The following is a 21915-nucleotide window of genomic DNA, read 5'->3' as shown; positions in this document are numbered from 1 at the left end:
AGAAGGGTTGATATGTGACTTTCACAACTTGCCACTAGGTTGCTTGATTTGGTCACCCGCAGCAGAAGAAAGAACTGTCAGGGCTCATGAGTGCTGGAGCAGGGGTAAGAGTGGGCGAGCAGCTGGCAGAGGAGTCACACATCAGTCTCAGTTGGAAGGGACCCACCAGGATCATTGAGTCCAGCTCTTACGTGAATGGCCTATGTGGGGATCATACCCACAGCTCTGGTGTCACTGGGACAACGGCTGGTTGAGCCTGGGGTTGTTAAGCCAGCCTGGCTACCAGAAGAAAAGGCTGTGAAACTGTTTGAATATATTTTAACAGAAATATTCCCCACACAGCTTTCCACAGCTGCTGTTGTGAAACCAGTCAAGTCAGCCATCATCCAGGCAGTTCAAATCTGTTTTCAAGTATGTTAGGCTTTCAGATTCTGGGGTCTCAGGCAAGTTGGCACTGTACCCTCTGAGTTCTGAATGAGTAGCATGGAGCAAAGCAGGCAGCTAGTCCACGCTGTTGTGTCCTGGTGGGTTAGTGTGAGTGAGCTGGCTGATGGTAAGTGTTTGTGGAAAGCATAAATATTTGCCCACTGTTTGTAATTATTGTCAGACTGCGGTGTTCACGCTGGTGAGGAGATGTAAAGCTGGAGAGAGATGAGCCAGGCTGGCTGTGCTTGCTGCCTAACTTGTGGGAGCCTTTGGATAGAGAAGGACTTGAAACCAGGATAACAAACTCCTGGTGGAGCAGCCTGGCCTTCAGGTGCTGCTGTGCTGGGCTTTTGGAGAACCTGGGCTTGGGGTGCTCGTGAGACTCTGAGGGAGTACGTACATACAGACCTGTGCATACAAGGCCTGCCTGCTGGTAGTGTTCACAGACCATCATTGTTGGGTTGTCTCGGTCCTAAAAACTGCACAGCATCTTCCTCCTGCAGAGCCCCATTCTTTGGAGCAGCTTTTATTTATAAGTGTAATCTGTAAAAGATTTTTGACATTACTTTCTTTTTTTCCCAGTCTGTTTTTTATAACATGACAAAAATTTGTTGCTGGCTTGCAGTGAGTTTTGAGCCCTTTGCAGACCATTGCTGCAGTCAAAAGGCAAAGGAGAAATAAGATGGACCATGCCTGCAGTAAAGGATGTGGCATCAGTGTGTCTGTGCAGCTTAGCTCCAAATTGACCAAAACTTTAACAGAGAACTCTTTGTATATGTGGGCTTTGAAGTCTTGTCACTCAAAGATAATATCTTTGAAACCTCTTGGGTCAGTAGGTTGTGGTCAGCATCTTAATCTTTAGAACAGAGACTGTTCTCATTTATTTTTGGATAACACCTATTTCATTGTGGCCTACTCTGGAATGTTAGAGGTACAGTTTAAAAAAGAAAAAAAAAAAAAACCCTCACAAAAAAACCCCAAACCACCAAATTTGAGGCTGTGGCTGAATAGTCTAACCAACTTTCTATGGTTTCCATGGCTTTTCAGAGTGCTTGAAGAGGTGCATGTGGAACAAGATGGAAATCGTGCTATTTTTCACAAATATTTCCTATTTTTAGGGTACGTGCTCAGTATTAGAAACTATCATTAAGGTCTAAGTAATGTGGAAAAGTACATAAATGACTTACATATTCTGTTTAAGCATTTGTTGCTTTAAGTAGCAGCTGCAGTGACCCAGGAGTAGAATAGCAGACATTGCTGGATGTAGATGAGGTTTTACTGGCAGAGCTCTCTAGCACCTGGTGTAGGAAAATGTTTTTCTCCTTACAAATGCCTAAGCTGCATACCTTTTTACTTCCATACTGTAGTTGTTATGCTAAGGCAAGCAGTTCAAGTTCCTTGTGGATACTTTGGATTGGGCTGATACCAAATCCTTTCATGTTAAAAGGTCCTTTTAAAAAAAAACCAACTACTTTTTTGTTGTTGCTGTTAAAATTCTGAAGTGGGTAAATTACACATTTCTGGTATGCATTTGTTTTGAAATGTTACCGCATTTGTTTGCTGAGTCAGTAACTTGCTGTAGCTTCCCTATATCCTGGACTTAAATTCCTTATATCCTGGACCTGTGTTGATGCTCTAAAAGGCAATGTAATTTCACTACCTATAAAAAATAGAATTGCCATTCAGCCATTAGAGCCTTCTATTTTGAAAGCATGCTTGCATGATGTGCTTTTGCACATAGTATTTTTAATTTCCAGCTTAGGTGCCAACATGAGCCCATTCTATTTATTCCCCATATCTGGAGCCCTGTGTTTTGGGCAGGATTTCTGTTCTGCAGTAGCAGCAGTTTTAGCAGCTGCATGCTTTGAGGCCCCATCTTCTCTGGCGTGAGATCCAGTGGTGAAGTGAGAAAAGAGCAGCATGGGGGCTGGGTTGGACTGTCCCCATTTTATGTCTTCTGCAGCTCAAGAGCTGCTCTTGAGAAAGGGAAGGGCCTGTCTGCCACCCCCTTCCAGGGGGCTGGAGGCAGGTAGTATGACCTTGAATGTTGCAGAGATAGTCATAGCAAGGAAGTGATAAACTGGGAGTCTTTTCAAGAGACTTCTTCAGAATGATTTGAGGCTCTTTGAACAACCAATCTGGTTGTGATATTCTGTGGAGTTAGATATAGTTGTCTGCCAATACACATGAAACCCCCTCCCCTTTATCAGACAAGTCCTTGATGCTGGAAGAGGAAGTGTCCTGGGAGGGAAACAGTGCATGATGCTTGGGTGCCTGAAGACACATACAACCAATGAAGTTTGCCTGGACTACTCAAATGTGGCACCTTGTGGATTTTCAGTCTTTGGCAAGCATCCACCTTGTACAACTGCTTGCAGAAAGTAGAAGGTTCTCTGAATGTTCCCGTGGGCCCTCCAAAAACGAGGAAGCACCAGTAAGAAGCAGCCTTGGTGTGCTGGAGTGCCATGCTCTGGCAGCTCACCATACCTAGCCTCAGGGAGTGCCTGGAAAATGGTAGTGTAGCAGGGTGAGGTTACTCTGGGTTGGCAGCAATGAGACCTGGGAGGGCGGCTCCCTGCTCCTGGCTGCCTGCTGATGTCCAAAAATCCCTCCTGTGGTCATGGTTGGTGGGTTAAGCACACACAGGAACCATATGGAGCTGCTGCCTGTTGCAAGGAAGGGCCTAGCCATGGACAGTGCTGCCTTATGTATATAAGTAAGGCTCACCTTTGTGTTTTATATATGACTTTTCTAAAAGTAGAGGGCAGGGAAGGTGAATCCAGGTTCTTTGAAAGTCAATGATACTGCTGACAGCAAGAAAATAATGAATCTCAATCTAGATCCCTTTCAGGATTTATTCAGTACCTTTATCCTTGTTGAATAAAATAATTACATGGGTTTTGCTATATTTCATGGATTTTATCTTGGTGGACCCTCAGTTGCTGGTAGAAAAATAAAATACACAGGGAAATCTGTCTCTCATCCTTAGCAAATCAGGGAAAGCTGGACACTGATATGCTTCAAACTAGTGAGTTTTGATAATCAAGACAGGCTGCTTCCACTTAAATGCTGCTCAGCTGGGAGGAGAGGACTTGAGAAATTCTGGAGTTTTGCAGGAAGTCTCCCAGCTGTCTAACTTTTGCAATAGAAACCTTAAGATGGAGGGTTTGGGTGGATTTTTGACTTGTGTTTTTTGCCTTACTTTTCAGCTGGCCTGCTGCTGTGGTACTGCTGCTTGTTCCTTGTGCTGCAAATGCTGCCCCAAGATAAAGCAGTCAACCAGCACCCGCTTCATGTACGCGCTTTACTTCATCCTGGTGACCATCATCTGCTGTGTCATGATGTCCACAACAGTAGCTAACGAAATGAAAACTCATGTAAGTAGCAGGGATGGGGTGACTGCTGCCCCTGGAAGAAAACGGGACTCCTTCCACAGCTCTTTGTGTACAGAGGTGCTCCCTCAGAAGAGGTGGTCAATTTCCTCCACCCATCCACTTCAGAACACCGATGGGATGATTTTCCATGCTCAATCTCTTGATTTTTCCATGCTCACATCTTCCTCTCACCCACTGAGCATGTTTCACATCACGAAGAGCCAAGGCCTAGCATCCTTCCTCTCAGGTGCAGAAATCTGCTGCAGTCAACCCACCCCAGGTTTGCTATGCAGCCACTGTCACAGGAGGGAATAGTATTGGGGAACTTGTTTTAATAGAAAAAGCAGTTCAGTCTAACCTTGATTTTTGTCTCTGGCAACTTGTTTAGCAGCAGAAGCAGCAAATTAGAAAATAATTCTTCAAGTGTTGCAATTTTAATTCTGCCTTCCTGGTGTGACAGACTACTGCAAAGCACAATACTGCAGAGCCTCTACAAGGGGCTTTCTTCAGTGTGTGTTGAGTCATTGTGTTCACATGGCCTCTAACCACAGCAAATATTGTTCATCTCTAATTGTCTTTTTAATTAGAGAGCTTCAAAAGCATGAAAGGAGCTGTGGCTGAAGCTAGACTTTAAAACTCAAGTTTCTTTCAGAGTCTTAATATAACTTTCCTAAGCTAAATGTTCACCAGCCAGCTTGTCTCACACACTGGTCCTGTTGTACCACATATTTGGTTTGGCTTCATAAGCCACCCAAGTAGCACAAATCCTCTCTCTCACCACTACCAACTACAATAATAAAACTCTGCTTTTAACTAGAAGGAACAAGGGCTGCATTGCTTAATTCTTAAAAATGAAGATGCATCAAATGCATCATTGGGCCTGCTCTGGCAGTTGTGTATGTGCTTGTCCTGGAGGCTCAGAAGGCTTCCATCAGTGGGAGCATCTTGTTGTTTGGTGCCCCTTTCCTAAGAGAGTGAGGTTGCACAGCAAGACCTCTTTCCTCATTGAACCAGTTGCTGAACAAGCTGATGCCCTGGTTACGTTCTGCACTTGACTTCTGGTTGTCTCTGAAACAACCAGAGCATCCCAGATGAAGGAGCTGGTGGCAGCACCCCCTTCCTGCAACACAGACGAACCAGTGGGTTTATAGCAGGCTAACTGGGGGCTTCTCTGCTCTGCTGCCTGTGACCTTTCTGTCTTCTGATTGTACCTTCTCTGTATGTTCTGTCCTAATTTTCTTTCATTTAATAGCACTTTGCATGAGTTATCCTAGTGCCCCATTTTACCCCAGGCCACCAGAAGCTGATGACCACCCTGTAGGAGCACTCGGGACAGACGTGATGCTTGCCTGTAAGCTGTGACTTAAAAACTGTTCAACATGTGCATGCTGAAATTGCTTGCCAGGAATTGCTTTGACTTACTAGATGCTTAGCTTGGCAATAAAGTGAATAACCCAAGGAACTTAAGTGTGTGGGAGACAAATTATGTGCTTATATCCAAATTTCATAAAGTTCTTTTCCATCAGTAGTGTGGTTTTAATGCAGCTTGTATCCCTAACAAAAAATACTCTTTATCCAACAGAGAAGTGATTCAAGAAGTCTTCAACAACATGCTTTTCAGTATTGCCAAATTTCTTTTCCAGTTTATAGTCCTGAAAGCTCAGTGTGGGAAGAAATGGCACAAAGAGTAGCTGTTAGTTTGAAGTGGAAGGATAATCACTGTCTTAGTTTAGAGCATTTGATGTCTTTGAATGGGAAATGGACCATCTGAAAGTAGGCTTTCTTTATGTGCTTTCTAATTTAATAATTATGTTCAGGGCTGTTAAGAGTTCAAAGAACCCTGAAGCTAATTCAGCACAGTTTTGATAGAGTGCACCTTGAAAATACTTACTCATACTAACCAGTCTCAGCTTCTCAGTGATGAGCTGTGTTTTGGAAGTGCTGTGCACTTACTGATTCCTTTGCTTTTGGCCGGGTCATGGAACACTCCCAGCTCCTGAAGCCAGACTGTAAGCAAATGCTTTGCATGATACTTTTGGGACCTCACCCTCTCCTTTTTTTTTTTTTTTTTGGAGAGAAAACAGATTTTGATTAATTTTAATCAAGATTTTTTTTAAATTGTATTTATGTAAAGAATGTCAAATTTCAAATTGTAGTGCAGTCCTTTTTGGAGCTGTAATCTTGGCTAGGAACATGTGTCTCCTTTACCAGTTCAAATACTCATGCTGATCTTACATGGAAGGAATCTCTCGTTTGTCAGTGAGAGGTGTTTTTTTCTCTTTGGTTGTTTTGCTGTAAGTTCCCAAATATACAGTAGTAGACCTCTGGGGAAAGAAGCAAGAGGCAGTGGAGGAACAGGGAAGAAGTTGATGGTTATTTGCAGAAAAATTTCAGATAGTAAAATGTAAAATATATTTTGCAAGAGCAATGTTGCATATCAAGGCAAAAGACTTGGTATTCATCAATCAAGACATGTGAGCCCAGTGATGGGGACAGAAGTACAGAAAGGACCAATATGAAGTTACACTGCATATTGTACTTGTATACCTTGATCCATATATTTTTTTCTTTTTTCCAGTTGTGCTGTTTTTTAAAAAAACAGATGCAGCTTTACTCACATGTGTTCTCTTGAAGCAAAAAATTGCATTTTACAGGCTTGGAAAGGATAATTTAGAGAAGAAAAGGGAAAAAATAGTTTTGGTCTCTCAAAACAATGTAAACAATGTTTAGATTTTTTTTAATTTAAATTTTTAATGTTAAAGCTCTTTCAAAACTAGTGGTTTCAGTCTGAAAACATCCATGTCCTACTTAATTAATGAAAAGAAAAATAAGAAATACATTTTCAGGAAAATGAACACCAGTAAAACTCAGTTTAGTTGTGTGAAAGCATTTCAGTACAAGGTGGTCACATGTCCCAGCAAAACATACTTTCAGGCTTATTTCCCCTGCTAGGTTTATATCTTGGCCCTTAGCTGCATTATTGCAAGTTAAACACCAAATATGCGACCAAAAATAAGGGTTCTGAGTGCAGATGCCCATTGCATGTTTCTGATAAAAATTTAGCCAGAGATTCATGATGGTGTGTTCTGATCTGATTGTTGCTTGGTTTGTTTAATTTCTCAGCTGCACAAGACAGGTGATTTTACATGGGGATTTTTGCCCTTGCTTTCGCACCTACGTAGATTTTCACTCATGCATCCTTAACAAAGTTTGCCTGCCATGTTCTCCCTCCTTGGATGAGGACATCCAGATGGAAGCAGGGTCCTCCAGGGCTGTTCCTGCACACTTCTCCCTTCCTGTTCCCCTGGGATGTGCTTTGCCACACTCCTGCACTCACACATTCGGGTGCTGACAGACCCCACCTGGGGCTGGCCAGGCACCACGATGGTTCTGAGTGCTTGCAGCTTGCACTGAGAGGAGAGCAAGTTCAGGATACCGTGTTTCTGTAGATGCTGCTCCAATGTTGATCATCTCTGAGGGCTACAGTGCGTGCTGGAAGATGGCCAGCTTTGCTGTGATAACATCATTGCTTGCACAGCAGCTGAGGCATTCGTGTTATTGGAGCAGATACTGAGATTCTGCAACAAGAATGCTTTGTCCTCTGCTCCAAGGCCAAAGAGTTTAACTACTGCTGCTTTTAAAGGTACAAAAGTAACTTTCACTGTATCTTGGCAAATAACAAATATGTGACTTAATGGCTATCAAAAGTACCCAGCATGGTAAAGCACATAGGGTGGACAGCCTTCTCAGCAGCTGAACATGTTTCAGAGATATAGATTGAAAAAACATTAATCTTTTTTGTCTATCAATGAAGTCACTGTAAGTCTTGATACATCGTTCCCAGCAGTAGACCATCCTTTCACAAAAACATACTGTTTTTATTACACCAGTCCTGTTGTACCCAGCACTGTGCTTGTGTGTTGTACCTGTTAAGGTCTCCAAGAGTTTGGTTTTATTCTTGTTTTGTTCCTTCAGGACCATGAATCTCCTAAAAGACCATTCAGTCTCATGGGACTGTTTCCGTGGCCATCACTTTTTACTGCTTAGTGTGATGAATACTACATGGTGGCTAAACTCTTTGTTGCTTATGTAGGGCAAACTGAGCTATTGTTCTTGTGAATCCATCCATTTTCTCTCAGCCAGACCTGTAATGAAGTTAATACTTACAGGAGGAAAGAATGTATAGGTTCAAAAATCCCATCAAGATTTCTGTAGAAACCTATGCAATTAAAGAAGGTGCCTGTTTATAGCTACCCATAGATCTGTTTCCAATTAGCTAGTCAGTTAATCAAGTTCTGCAATATTTTTGTTTTGCTGTGTTTTGTTCTGAAAGTCTTGTAAGTAAAGTGAACAGATCTTGTAAAAATCTGTCTCCTTGGTAAGTACTATCATCGATGTCAAACAAATAAGTAATTTTCCCAGAAATATTTTTAGTTCAATATTATGCCATTTTCTAGCCTTTCCTGAGTGATGGTTATTATAAGCAAAAAACGGGAAAGCATTAATTGATAGCCCAGTTGCTTTCCCTGGCATTGTTGTGGCCCCTTGGCTTGCCCTGGCATCACTGTAGCTTTGAGAGTTCTCATAATTATTCCATTCAACCCATTTGCTTATTTTGAATGCTGGCATGCTTTCCCAGTCTGACATTTCATTGCTTTCCAAGACCTGGGAAAAGTGTTGCTGATGCTCCAGACAATTTCTCAGGAGCTTTCCAAAAACTCTTGGATGCAGGTTAGCCACAGCTACTTTAATGTCCAGCTTCTTTATGTAGTGGCTACTAATCTCTGAGTTACTGCTGAAGGAGCAGCTTGGAGTGGACCAGGTTGAGTCCCTTATTGTAACACCACAGAGCTGTGCTGTTGGTGATGAAACAGCAGATGAAACAGCAGTTTTCATCTCCTCGGTGGATTCTAGCCCACCAAAAATCAGCTCCAGATTGTAGTTAGGTTTGCTACCCTCAGCTCAGGCACACAAGTGCTGCAGTGAGCTCCTCTTTTTGAGAAACTGCCAGGAGGGTTGTTGAGCCCCTGACTGGTTTGGAGTCCTGGAACATGGATTGGAGTTGTATACCCTGCTGAAAGAGGTAGGCTTTCAGAGCCTGGTGGCTGGAAGCTGGTAGTTTACTTGTTTGTCACTTTTTTCCTGAATCTCAAGGACTTTCTACCTGTCTGGGAATGCTGTCTGATGGCTAGCACACAGACCTTGTTATTCTTTCATTGTTATGGCTTTGTGTACTGACCTGCTTGCTGAATAAAGGGGTTTCCTTTGCCATAGCTGTTGATTTGTTCCTGCTGCATGTTGGCTTCTCTATCCTCCAGTTGCCTGCACAGATAGCAGCAGTCAACTCCAGAGGGTTTAATAATGCTGTTCAACTGGTCTTACCAGCCTTAGCTGAAAGCTGTAAGCACACAGAGAGGCCCTTTTTTCTTTGAAATGGATAGTGGTTTTCTAATTAAATTCCTGTGTTTCTGTGCAGCTGAATGGTTCTCTGGCTGTGAGGAGCCGATGTCTACACAGAGGTGCCTCACAGCAGCGGGTCCTGGCCACACAGACCTGTTTCTCTGAGCACCCAGCATCATATTCATGTGGTGCAACTGAAGCCGGAATGTGCAGCTGTTTGTTTTCCCCTTTGCGGGGAAAGGCCTCAAAGGCAAATATTTAATGAGTCAAGAGAGGCAGGAATATTCCATCTTTCTGTTAATTTAAAACAAAATCAGGTCATCTGGCACAACTCCCTGTCAGAAGCTGTGATGGAGAGGAGGGTGGCTGCTGCCCCTGTGACACTTGGGTGTGTTTCAGTCTGCCTTTCCAGCCAGGGCAGCACAAGCCCCTGGTGTGTCTCATGTCAGCTGAATTACTGAAGCAATCAGAGTCTCTTGCTGTACAGCGTGGGAAGAAGGGAGAAGGTCCCTAGGGTGAGGGAATAAACAGTAATGGCATGAACTAGGAGAGCTGAAGGAAAGTGGACTTGTTCTCCAAGGGATCTGTAAAGAATTGAGAGAAGGCTCTGGAAGAGTTCAGTCCCTTATGTTTTAGATTTTATTATATCCCCTGAACCCTGAAATCCAGGCTGAGGGGGTATCAAAAGTCAAAGGTATTAAATGAAGCCAGTGAAAAGTCAGTGCTGCACAGACACAGACGTGCTTATGTGTGCTCTGTGTCCTTTCTAACAGTTTATATATAATGTGTTCTGCTTTTCAGATTCCCTTCTACAAGCAGATGTGCAAGGGTATTCAGGCGGGTGAGATGTGTGAGAAGTTGGTGGGATACTCTGCAGTGTACAAAGTCTGTTTTGGAATGGCCTGTTTCTTCTTTTTATTCTTCTTGTTCACCATCAAAATTAACAACAGCAAAAGTTGCCGAGCATACATTCATAATGGGTGAGTTTTTTATTTGATTGCCTAATTTTAACATCTAACATTTTAACATCTCCACTCTAATTTTAACATCCCTTCACAAATTTGTGCCATGAACTTTCTACTTAGGTGTAGTACTAGGCAGAAAAAACCCCCAAAACTCAAAAATCTTCACTTTGCTTATTTTTAGAAATAATGTGGTCAAGTGAAAATTAAGTAAAGTGGTAATCAGTCATCAAAGGACGGGTTTTTTTTCCTCGTTACTCTTTAAATAAAGATTTCTTGAGGTACTAAAGCTGAACATGTCTAATTCCTATTACAACCAGATGGTTTCTTTCTCTCATACAGATTCTGGCTTATTAAACTTATAGTTCTGGCAGCAATGTGCTCAGGAGCCTTCTTCATTCCTGATCAGGACACTTTCCTCAATGGTATGTCCTCTTATTTTTGTTAGTCTGCTTCATTCTCTACTATCTTGTGACTGGTTAGAAATCTGAGTAGTCTGATCAACATGAATATTGCCTTGTTTCTTCAAGTAAAGCCTTTACAGGCCAGATGCAAAACCAGTGTTTGGGGGGAACACTGTGTGTGCAAACTACATGGTCTTCATGTGAATATGCAGGGAACAGCATTTTTTTTCTGACCAAGAGCAGGCCAAAGTAGTAGGTAACGATACCACTGCAGCAGTTCTTCAGGAATTCTTGCCAATTCTTTAAGAAATATGGAACTATAATGGTGCAGAAGGAGTTGTTCACTCAAGAACACAGAGCTGCTTATTAGTTTGGCTTGTGCAGGGTAGCTGTGGCATAGTGCAGCAGTCAGGCTGCACAGTGCAGAGGTGCCAGTGCTCCAGGAGGCACAGTAACCTGCTGGGCACTGGAAACTTGCAGTGCCCTAAAAGAATTTGGGATGTTGTTAGTTTTCAGGTTGGAGGTATACATGCAGTAAAGTAAAATTAGAGTTCTTGAGCCCTGGTACATGTGCTCTGCTGAGGATGCCATATCAGAAGCATTTCCAGTTTTGGAAGGAATGCTGGCACAGCACAGGCATGCTGGTGCTAGCCCAGTCCTGAAGTGCCAGCTGGGAGGGGAGTTTGTCACAGAAATCTTGTGGGCTAGGAGCAAAAATCCTGGTGATACCAAGATGAGTTTGTTCTCCTACATTTGCAGTTAAGTAGTTAAGTACATCTTGCAGGTCCTTGTAAGCCCTTAAGCTGTTGGGTCTGAACAGGTGATGGGGAATGGGATGGGATCAGTAGAGCAAAGGAGCAGTTGTGTATGGTGCCTGCTTCCACAAAGACTTGCTCGGTTACCTTGTTCTCAACGCCCATCTGCTCTAGCCAGGATGTTTAAAAGGGCAGGAGGGAGGAGTAACATGGGGAAGAGAATAGAGTGGGCAGGCAGACTAAGAGCACAGTACTCTGGGAAACTAAAGTAAAAACCACTACAAGTAAACCACTGACAGGTATAATTCAGCTTCTTGCTTTTGCTGTCTGTTTGGCCCTGTCTCAGTTTGAGGCTCTCTTCCATGTCCTCTCTGAAGTTGTGGCGTGGCTGTATGTGTTTGTCCTTAGGACCTATTCTGTTTGGATTAGAGGTAGATGCAGTACAATGCCTTGTACTCGTGAGCAGGTGAGACTGCCTGTCATCTTTGCAAATGACCCTTGTCATGGTGAAACGTCTTGAGGAACTGACGTGTTTGCAGAAAAGGAGAAACAGAATTTTTCTGTGCTGATTCTCAACAGCAGTCTAATGTAGTCTGGAGATACAGCATAACAAGCTTTCTTCCCCAAACTAGCTCATGACTTTTCACTCCAAAGCTGTATTCTGCAACTCCTGCTAAACCGACCTCTAGTCTGCCCCTGAATTTGAAATTTACAGATGGTTTGGGTATGATATGTTTGTGGGATTTTCTCCCCCGTTTCAAGAAACTAACACTGTCTTTTGGTTGCTTGGTTTTGTTTTGGGTTATTTTTAGAGGGAGAGGGTCATTCTCCCAACTGCTTTTTTTTTTTTTCTTGAAAAATAAAATCTCTTGCCATGTTTCCCAAGCAGTTTGTTAATCATGGAGGAGGGAAGATTATGTGCAAGCAGTAGGTTTTTGTGGGTTGTAGTGTTAAATCCACCCTGGCTATGCTGATCTTAATTTTGATTGATCCATAAATGTCTGCAGTTTACCGTGGCAGAGGGAGATCAGAAGAGTCTACTTAATTATTCACTCCATTGGTGATCTGACCTTTCCTACTCTCCCTTTCCCGAATACACATGCCACTTTGTGCCCTGCCTGTTTTTATGTACCTTTTTGCAGAATAACTTCATCTGTTTTTTTTGTTTTGTATGTTTGAAGAAGCTTGTCAAGTGTATACAATATGTTTAGCAAACCAGACAATGACATTTTTGCTTGCTTTTAAATAATGAGGTTATGATGGAGTAAGAAAAAAAAATCTCTACATCTACTGCTAATGGAAATGAGCCCTGACTGTTCCATTCTTCCACTTAACTTACACAGGCTTTTTTTTCAAAAGGAAAGCACAATGGAAGGAAATGGCTGAATTTTGCTGATGCACTTCCTTGGTCTTTTCTTCACTGCAATCAGTTGCACACCTGGAGTAATTTGTAGGCTGTGTACTGCAGAGCAGCACAATCTGTATATACAGCTAAAAATTAAAATAGGTATCTGTATTTCCTCAGACACTTCTGATGTTGCATGTAAGAAATCTTGGATGTTGTCTAAAACATCCAAGCAGCTACCCAAATGCAGTATATGTAGGTCAACAGTTAAGTACCCAAATAACCTGTCCTAAAACCAGTCAGTGAATATTAAGTGTTCCTTGGGAGTGGCTTGGAACAGCATTTGTGAATAGATAAACCCCACCTTTGTTTTTCTGTGGTACTGGAATCTAGTGGGGAAGAAATTGCCCGTTTTAGTAATGACTGGGTTCCAGTACCTTCAATTTCAGGGTTTAGATTCCTGTGGAAAGCCTTCACACCACCTCCTTTCTGTCAGTCACAAATAAAGGTTTCGGTATTTTCTGTCTTAACATAGTAACTCATAGGTTCCACAAAAATTTTCTAGGTTAGGGAAACCCAGTAGCTGTCCTGACATGATTATACTGAAAATGTAGCAGGTTGCAAGCTGAATTCATAAGGGAGCTAATCTTGAGTTAACTGAGCTGGCCTTTCATCTGAAATCTCCTGCTATATTTGTGAGCTTGAGATATTCAACCACATTAACAGCTTCACTGCATAGACAATAAATCCATTTTATCTCAAGGGAAAGGCGTTTGACCTATTTTCTGCCTCTCTGCCTTGCAGCCTGGCGCTATGTAGGAGCAACAGGAGGGTTCCTTTTCATTGCCATTCAGCTCATCCTGCTGGTTGAGTTCGCACACAAGTGGAATAAAAATTGGTATGTGTTGGGAAAGTAGTTATTTCCTTAAAATTCTGGACTCCTGACCAATATTTTCCTTGTAACAAAGAATGTGGATGTAATTTTTGAAAGAAGACACTTGAATCAGAGCTGTTCATATTTGATTCATCTACCTTCTCCTTCCCCAACAGAAATGTTTCCTCATTGCTCACTTCTACTCTGCTGATTTATTCTTACCTGAAACTGCTTGGCTTCCATTAAGTAGTAGTGTCTCGGGATGCAAAAATTTCTTACTTTTAAGTTATTATATGCTTTATATGAAAATACATCTGCTAAGTGGAGTGGTGCAAGAGAATAAAACTGGAGTTGCAGAATGTAATAGTGAAACCGTGTGCAAAGTTGTGAACTGATAAATCCTGCTTTGTCTATGTCAGCTTAATGCACGTCAATTTTCTTTCTCAAATGAAGACTGCTAATTTGTGTTCAACTTCTTTCTTGTCATATAAATAGGCAAGATTCCTTTATCAACCTGGATATAAAATATTTAGGCATTGACTTTGTACATTTTTGGTTCAAGTATATTTTCTATTACTGTCCTAGCCCTTCGCCTCTCATCAAATTAAAATATTTAAGTTTTCCTCTCACATGTATTCTCCTGCCTCCACCTCCACCCTTTCTGTCTCACATTTCCTCCTCTACAAACTCTTGCAGCTCTTTCTTGTTCTAATTAAAATACCCACTAAGAAAGAGTTTTAGCAATCCTTCAGCTTTGATAAATTCCTGTTTCAGAGAGGAAGAGGTGAGAACTCCTTATACCACAGATATTTTTAGTGCTAATTACTGTAGCTGGTTTTTTGTGGATGAAAGAATTCCAGCACCAGCAATTAACTTTAGCTCTCTTTACATTAGATATTCTTTTAAAATAAGTCCTGTTTCCACAAAACCACAGGAAAAAAACCCCACTGAAAAGACTTTCCATCTACAAAACAGCCCATTCTTTCAAAACAGCTGTTTTAGTTGCTCCTTTTAAACCCTGGTGGGCTTTGCAAGAGATGTTTGGAAGGTGAAGAAAGGAAAACAAGATGAACCACTCTTTAGCTGAGGGAGTCCAGTGGTTAGACTCAAATGGAGAGGAGGCTTTTTGAGTGAAAGAGTAGTAAAACTTTCAAGGTAGAACAATGAGCAGAAGAGAGGCTATACCATGAGCAATAAACCTCTGGTTTCATTGTGTGGAGAGCACCACTTGCTTGCCCAGCCTGGAGTACTTGGAGCTGCTGCTGAGGAAGTATTGAGCTGAGATATGCTGATGGGCTGATCCCAGAGAACTCCTGGGAGTTCTGGGAGTCAGCACTGGGCTATAATTATTATAATTACTGGGCTAAAATTATAATCAGAAGGAACTGATTGTGGTAGTACAGAAGATAAACACTGATGCTAAGGAATGTTTCCCTCTGTTTCATATGTAGGAACCTTGCAAGAATGCTGGTGTAGTGACGCATGCATGCTTCGGGAAAGGAAACACTGTCTTTTGTCTTTGAGGATATGAACTCTTCAGCTGTTAGAATTTTATGTTCTGGGCAAGGGAAGACAAAGATAGGATGCTTGTCTCTCTCTCCGCAGGACTGCAGGTGCCAACCACAAGCAGGTGTGGAATGGCCTGCTTGCCCTGGTGACTCTCACGCTGTACTCCATTGCCGTGGCAGCCCTGGTGCTCATGGCCCTGTTCTACACGCGCCCGGAGGGCTGCCTGCACAACAAGGTGCTGATCGGGGTGAACGGCGGCCTGTGCCTCCTGGTGTCCCTGGTGGCCATTTCGCCCTGCGTCCAGAACCGTGAGTCCCCGCGCCTGCTCTCCTCCTGGGCTTTGCTGTGCCCGGAGGCATCAGCCATGTCTGGGCACAAAGTCTTATGATAGTTCAGAGCTGGTGCTGCTCTTGACTTTTTATCTACCTTGTGAAGTGCTGTCGCTCATTGTCAGCCTGACTGCTGAAACTACAGAGGCTTGAGACGTTCTGGGTGTGCCATCAGGCACATAGTGTAGAGAACACCCACCTGCTGATAGCTGCCACTGTGTTGTGAAATTTACCTAGGTCTGGCTGTGGTAGCTCCCAAACTCACTACTGTTCTACTATTTACTTTCGACTTCTTGGGATTTATTGTTTGTAAAGTGTGGGCCTGGTGGAGTCAACAGCAGTATTTTATACTTTGTGTACTCTTAGTATCTTGCATACATTGGGCCTGAAAATAGTAGAGTGACTGCAACAGAGATTTTACAGGCAAATAAAATTATTGTGGCAGCTTTTGAAAAGCAGCTGCGTTTGGCAGAAGCACAGAGGTGATTCTTTACTTACACAGGAATCACTAATGCTTTCCTAAAACAGCGTGGAGAACTAAAGGATAGACTTTTCTCTTTATTGGACAGTGGATCTGTATCTAAACTGCCTCAAACACTTACTGCCTTAAGTGAAAAAAAAAGATACTGGTGTGCTGTTCCTTAAAGGATATCAATTTCTTTTTCACTTTGCTAAAGTGTCTACAAAAATAACTAATTTTCCTCACTCTTGTAAAGGCCAGCCCCATTCTGGCTTGCTGCAGTCAGGAGTCATCAGCTGCTATGTCATGTACCTCACTTTCTCAGCACTATCCAGCAAACCACCAGAAACAAGTAAGTTATCTAATGCTTTATGTATGTAAAAATGCCAGTTACTTGCTTTTAAAATTTTAAAAGTTTAGTAGTAATAAAATGGTTATAAAAATAGTAATAAAATTAGAGTAATAAAAATGTGGACAATTAGGATTAGGACAATATGAGACAATAAAAGCAAAGAGTTATGGACGGTCTGGGTATCTTTTTCTGGGCAGCACAAGCCCGAAAAAGGGCACACGTTAACAGAGGATTAACCCTTAAAAACAATAATCTGTTGCATATTCATACATGTCATACATGATGCATAAATTCCATTCAAACAAAGGATTCTGTCTGGTCAGTGTCAACTTTTTCCTCTTAATCCTGACTCTTCAGGGCTGAACGAGGCAGGAAGAGGTTAGTTTCCTTCTGATAAGGAAGCAATAAATTCTTTTTCTCTGAAAGATTTAGGTGTCCTGTGGCCGCTATTTCAGTCAGAGTATCTCATTCCTCTCTTTAAAAAAAGTATCTTACATAGCATAGTTTCTATTTTAACATTATGTTATAGCTTAAGAAAATTAATACGGCATAACTTTCTAACATAACACATATAATATTAGTTTTAATAATTGCAAAAAGCCAATCATAAAATACACATTTTTCACAATGTAAATGCTTTTAAACATGTTGTGTATTAAAAGCAAGAATTTAGCAAACCTGGATTAACAGACTCAGGGATATCAAAGTGCTGGGTTTGGTCTTCACGGAAAAAATTGCAAACAGTACCAATAAATCTGTGCAGCCAAGAGACTGTGCAATTGGCACTCTCCCTGGATGTTGAATGCTTTGGTCTAGGGGCACTTTACTTACCTTGGGTGAGTTGCATCTGTTGCACCATTTCCTGTGAACAAATTTCCCAAAGTCTCGTAGTCTATTCCTCCTGTGACAAGTACACATTGTCTTAATACTGAATATGACAAAACACATAATGTGTTAGGTCACATGATAGGAGAGGGTTGGAACAAGTGGCTCTTGTATTCCTCTGGAAGAAGCTGGGTGATCAGCTCCAAAGTTTACAAGGTCCAGTTAGCATGTGCTGGCCATCAAAGTGGATACTAATATGACACTTTTTCCTCCTAGAATTAGTCTGCTGGGTAGGCCTGGACTCCTAATGAAGCAAAAACTTGAGTACCACTTGTGTTTAGTTTTGAGAGGAAATATTCAAAGAAAGGACTTGGAGTTGTGTCTCAGAGTTATGTTGCAGCTGAGATGATGCTGTTCTTCAGCAGAGCTCTTGAACTCCACTTGCCTTTCAGCCACTAGTATTGCAGTTCAGGAGTATGGAACTCACTAGAGTTTGAAGTTCTTGACACAGCAAAACCAGAGCAAGACTTTACAGCTCAATTCAAACTTTCCTTTACCCAAATAAATGTCAGATTCCTATGTTAGCATTGGAAGCATTATTTTCACTTAGAGAAGATTTTTCTGGTTTCAGTTAGTACACTCGTTCTTTATTATTGCCCAACTTTTAAGTGTTCAATAGCTGAAACAACAATAGCTAGAGGAAAATAAGTCCAATGACAGGAAGGAAAAGTTTATACAGAGACCTCTCAAGAAGAAAGGGGAGAGGTGGGGGAAAAAGTCTGTCATACTTGTGTAGGTACAGATATGCATGTGAGAGTTAGGAAGTAAACCAGACAGTATTTAGGTGTAAAATTTACTTAGGGAACTTTAGCCGTGTTTTGAATTAATATAAAGTCTAATTTAGAAGACATCAAAAGTCTGTCCACAGTGTAAAAAGAAGAAGGTGAAGAAAGTAATTTGTGGAATTAAATCCTATGCCTTGTGTTGCTTCATATAACTTGCCACAGACAAGTCTTGAGCAGTTAAGTGAATGTTCTAATTCTTCTTGTATATATTGCAAGTGTGGTTATTGCATTTGTTAGAGTATGCATCAAGCACACTCTCAGACCTCCTTGTCTTCCCATGCCTGAGAATTTTCACAGTTGTCATCTGCTCTCAGAAGTGCTCCTTCTTTGCCTGTCTGTGTGATAAGGACTCCAGGTTTGCTTATCAGCTTTCACAGTGGCATGTGCCAGAGAATGTGTGAGGGGCTGGTACTTACTGTGGGGTCCCAGCCCTGTTACTCAGGTTTGCCATGAACTTACCTAACATTGATTTGGCTGAGAACAGGGCAACTACCAACCACCTTTTTTTACTGTGTATGGATTTCATAGTTGTCCTCAAGGCACCCTTGCTGTCAAAGAGATTTTTGGTCTGAGGTCTGTACTGTCTTGGTCTTATATAGTTTTGTAGCCTTGGGTGAAGTGTTGACAGACTTCCAACTTCCTATTTCTTAGGTCACAAAACAGTTGTTTTTTCCCTTGTTTGCCTGTTGTGGTCAGACAGGAAATTTTAGTACTCTACTAAGCTGCATTTTTTGTTTTGTCTGAAACACAGAGTCTCCTAGGCCAGATTTACCCATTTTTCCTCCGTGATCTTTCTAAGAACTAGACAGAAACAGCTGAAGTTTATCTACCTACTGTCAGATAATAAAAATTCAGTTAAAGCCTTCAGTCTGAAGACTGCTTTAAAATGGAATGAAATGAGCTCTGCAAACTAGTTTTATTTTGTTTGTTTGTGAAGTCCTGGATGAAAACAACCGGAATATCACAATCTGTGTACCTGAATTCAGTCAAGGCCTGCACAGAGATGAAAACCTGGTTACTGGCTTGGGTACTACGATTCTGTTTGGCTGCATTTTATATTCTTGGTAAGTCTGGGAGTTTGCAGTTACCTTTCTGTAAATTCAATGTTGTGGTCCAAAAAGTGAAGGCTTATAGCATGCCTCATGAAAAGTCACAGAGAAGTGTGGAATAAAGCTGAGCTGGAAGGTTTGTATTTTCCTCAGCTTCAGAATTTTAGGTGTTTTAGCTAAAAATCTTCAATAAGATAATACAACTTTTGAAACAAATATATTTCATTAAAATCAAATAGGGCAATTTCTCTAGAGGCGGAGGGAAAGAAATTCCACCTGTCTGTGATCCCAAGTAAGCTCATTGTTAAACTCTAAAACTCTATACAGTTACATTCACCTGAAAAATCTATCTGAAATTTTCGTAGCCTCCTGACAGAGGCTATGACTGTCCTCGAAGGTCTTTAAAACAAATAAACTGTTGGGAGGGTTTAGGGTGTCCTTTGAAAAAATGATGACCACAGTATTGCCATCATGATTTGCCATTGATCTGCTCTAAAAAACTCCTGTGCTGCTCACCTTTGATGCTCATCTTATATTATTGCAGCTCAGTTCAATAAATTAAGTTATGCTCTGGGACAGGGAGTTGCTGGTGATTGAAAGGTGGTGTGTCATTTATTTTGGCTGTGCAGCCTGCCAGGAGACAGCACTGCCAGTCTGCTGCAGATTTTTGAGCAGGTTCTGCTACTGAATCAGTCCACTTCAAAATTCACATTCAGAAACCCCTTCATATTTTTGTAAAGTGAAAACAAGAGACTTATTCTTCTCTTTATCAAATACACCTGTTCCATTTTGTTCTGATACAAAGTAGATAAATATGGATATCATGGATCTAGTTCACATAAGAAGGGCACTTACAGTGCATCAGGGAGGTGTTTTAGCACACAGACAATATTAATGTAGCCTGCCACTGAACTGTACCATGTAGCTGGGGAGGTAAGAATACCTTCAAGGGGGGTGTTTTGAAGCATTGCTTGCCAAGGCTCAGTGTGTACACCAAGGCCTTCCTGTGGGTAACAGGAAGTTTGCATTTCACATCCTAAAAGAGCAGGACAGGGGAGGAAGTGTTTTCTATCAGAAGAAATTAGAAAGGATTCCCCCACAGATAACAGCAGTCATGCAAGAAAGTAATTTCTAGGAACTGGTACACTGACAAGAGTGGCTGGTAATTTACTTCTAAAATAGACTGCCAGAGACCTGTGAGTTTGCTGGCAAAGCCTTTACAGAAATGTTGAGCCAAAGTGATGGCTGTGAACTGAGTATAAATGCACTGGTTGTGCACAGCAGGGGAGATCTGTTCTGGCTTGCAAACTGGAGCACTTGGATTTTGCTGCTGTCAGATGGTGAATTCATCACCTTTCTGGAGTGACCTACTTTTAAGCTCATGATTCAGTCTGAGCTGGCCAGTGGCCATCTGCTAGGTTGGTTTCTACCTAGTGCAGGACAAACTTCTCACACACTTAGTGCTTGATGATAGCATCCAGGCAAATGCTTGGCTGAGACATGGGAGTCGACTATTTATGTTTGCTGTGATGTTGAAGAGTTCCCCTGTTGGGGCTATAGTTATGCCCAGGGCTTTGACACTGTCTTCTTTCCTCCTAGTTTGACCTCAACAACACGTGCAAGCTCAGAGGCACTGAGAGGAATATATGCAACAGCTGAAACTGAAGTGAGTTCTTGCTTTTTCACACAGGCTTTTTGTGTAGACTTTTCCCCATGCTTTTATTGCTGTTGTTTGTGTGGCCAGTAATCTGAAAAGAGAAGCTATTCTTGGTAGCATGTATGCTATGTGCCTCTGGGTATAGACTCATCAGAACATTTATCCACATTGGCCTTTCTGTAGGTCGTGTTGGTCCCATGGAGGTGCCTTTATGCACTGAAACTATTTTCTACTCTTGAAGTTTATTCAGCATCCTGCAGACTTCCTGTACATCTTGTGTTCGACATGAGCTCATGTCCTCTCATTTAAGGGAAAAGTGTGCTGGAAAGCTACCAGAAGAAAAAGTGGAGGAGTTCTTGAACATTTTCAGTCCTGTTTGCCTTTGTTCTCATAGCAACTAAGATCCCAAGTTCTTATCTCTTAGTTTTATTTCCATATATAGGTAGTTCCTTTCTTTTTGCCTATAATTTAATCTCTGATTGTATTTCTTGTCCCTGTTTCAGCTCTACAAGTTTCTTTGTTCGACCTACCTGTTACTTTGACTTCCTTGTCCTGGGTACACTCAGAAAACTCTGGGAAATCAGTGGGGTTTTGCTAAGTAATAGTTTCCCCTTGCTTAGGCTTGCTAGTGATGCTCTTCAAATATATGTGTGTGTTTGGAAGATAAGTCTCCACCCCTAGCTCTCTCTGCATTGGTATTACTTGCATCTGCAGTTTTAGCTTCTATTTCACAAGTCTTTAATCAGAGTGTGAGAGTTCAAAAACGCAGAGGTATCTGCTGAGGCCTTTGGTGTTTGCAGTGGCTGGGCATGGGGAATCACGAGGCATTCCAGTGTGGGAGTGCCAGGGTGCCGGGGCGCTGCCCTGTGGCAGGATGCTGTGGCTGGACAGGGCTCCAGTGCCAGCCCAGCCCTCACTGCCTGCTGGGCATGGAGCACAGGCCTGGCATGGCCTGCCTTAGGCGGGTCCTGGCAGGGCCTCTGCCTTCCCACCCCATGCTGAGGGACAGGACAGGGAGCACTGCAGAGAAAACAGCCACCCCTTGTGCCCCTGCACCTCCTCTGCCAGCTGTAGGAGGCTCTGCCAGAGGTGTGGCTCTGTGCCCTGTTGAGTAGCAGTGGGAAGGCTGGGACCTGTGGCACGGCATGGATTTGGGATGTGGCCCCTCACTGGGAAGGTCCATCTCGTCAGCCAGAGTACTTGCCCACTGGATTAGTTCTGGATTTTTGGCTTTTAAATAGTGTAGAAGAGCCACTAAATGTAAATACAAAGAAAGGACTGCTGAAGAGCAAACAGCTGCACTCTGATTGCCTCCAGCCCTGAGAGGGTTTGTCAACTCTGCTGGAGGC

At 42.2% G+C, this 21915-nt stretch overlaps 1 protein-coding gene across 1 annotated transcript in view; it reads left to right on the top strand.

Annotated features, from left to right (window-relative positions):
• SERINC5 (serine incorporator 5) overlaps positions 1-21915 on the top strand; it is a 40639-nt gene that overhangs the window by 9245 nt on the left and 9479 nt on the right. The window contains exons 2-9 of the mRNA XM_054652765.2: positions 3636-3803; positions 10002-10180; positions 10505-10587; positions 13471-13564; positions 15146-15357; positions 16095-16190; positions 18798-18924; positions 20509-20575. Of these exons, the coding sequence (XP_054508740.2) occupies positions 3636-3803; positions 10002-10180; positions 10505-10587; positions 13471-13564; positions 15146-15357; positions 16095-16190; positions 18798-18924; positions 20509-20575 (1026 nt within the window). The remainder of the gene's footprint in view (positions 1-3635; positions 3804-10001; positions 10181-10504; positions 10588-13470; positions 13565-15145; positions 15358-16094; positions 16191-18797; positions 18925-20508; positions 20576-21915) is intronic.

This window comes from Agelaius phoeniceus, chromosome Z, assembly GCF_051311805.1.
Source record: "Agelaius phoeniceus isolate bAgePho1 chromosome Z, bAgePho1.hap1, whole genome shotgun sequence".
In the NCBI taxonomy this organism is placed as follows: domain Eukaryota; kingdom Metazoa; phylum Chordata; class Aves; order Passeriformes; family Icteridae; genus Agelaius; species Agelaius phoeniceus.
Note: the sequence above shows the minus strand (reverse complement) of the source record. Positions and strands in the feature narration are given on the sequence as shown.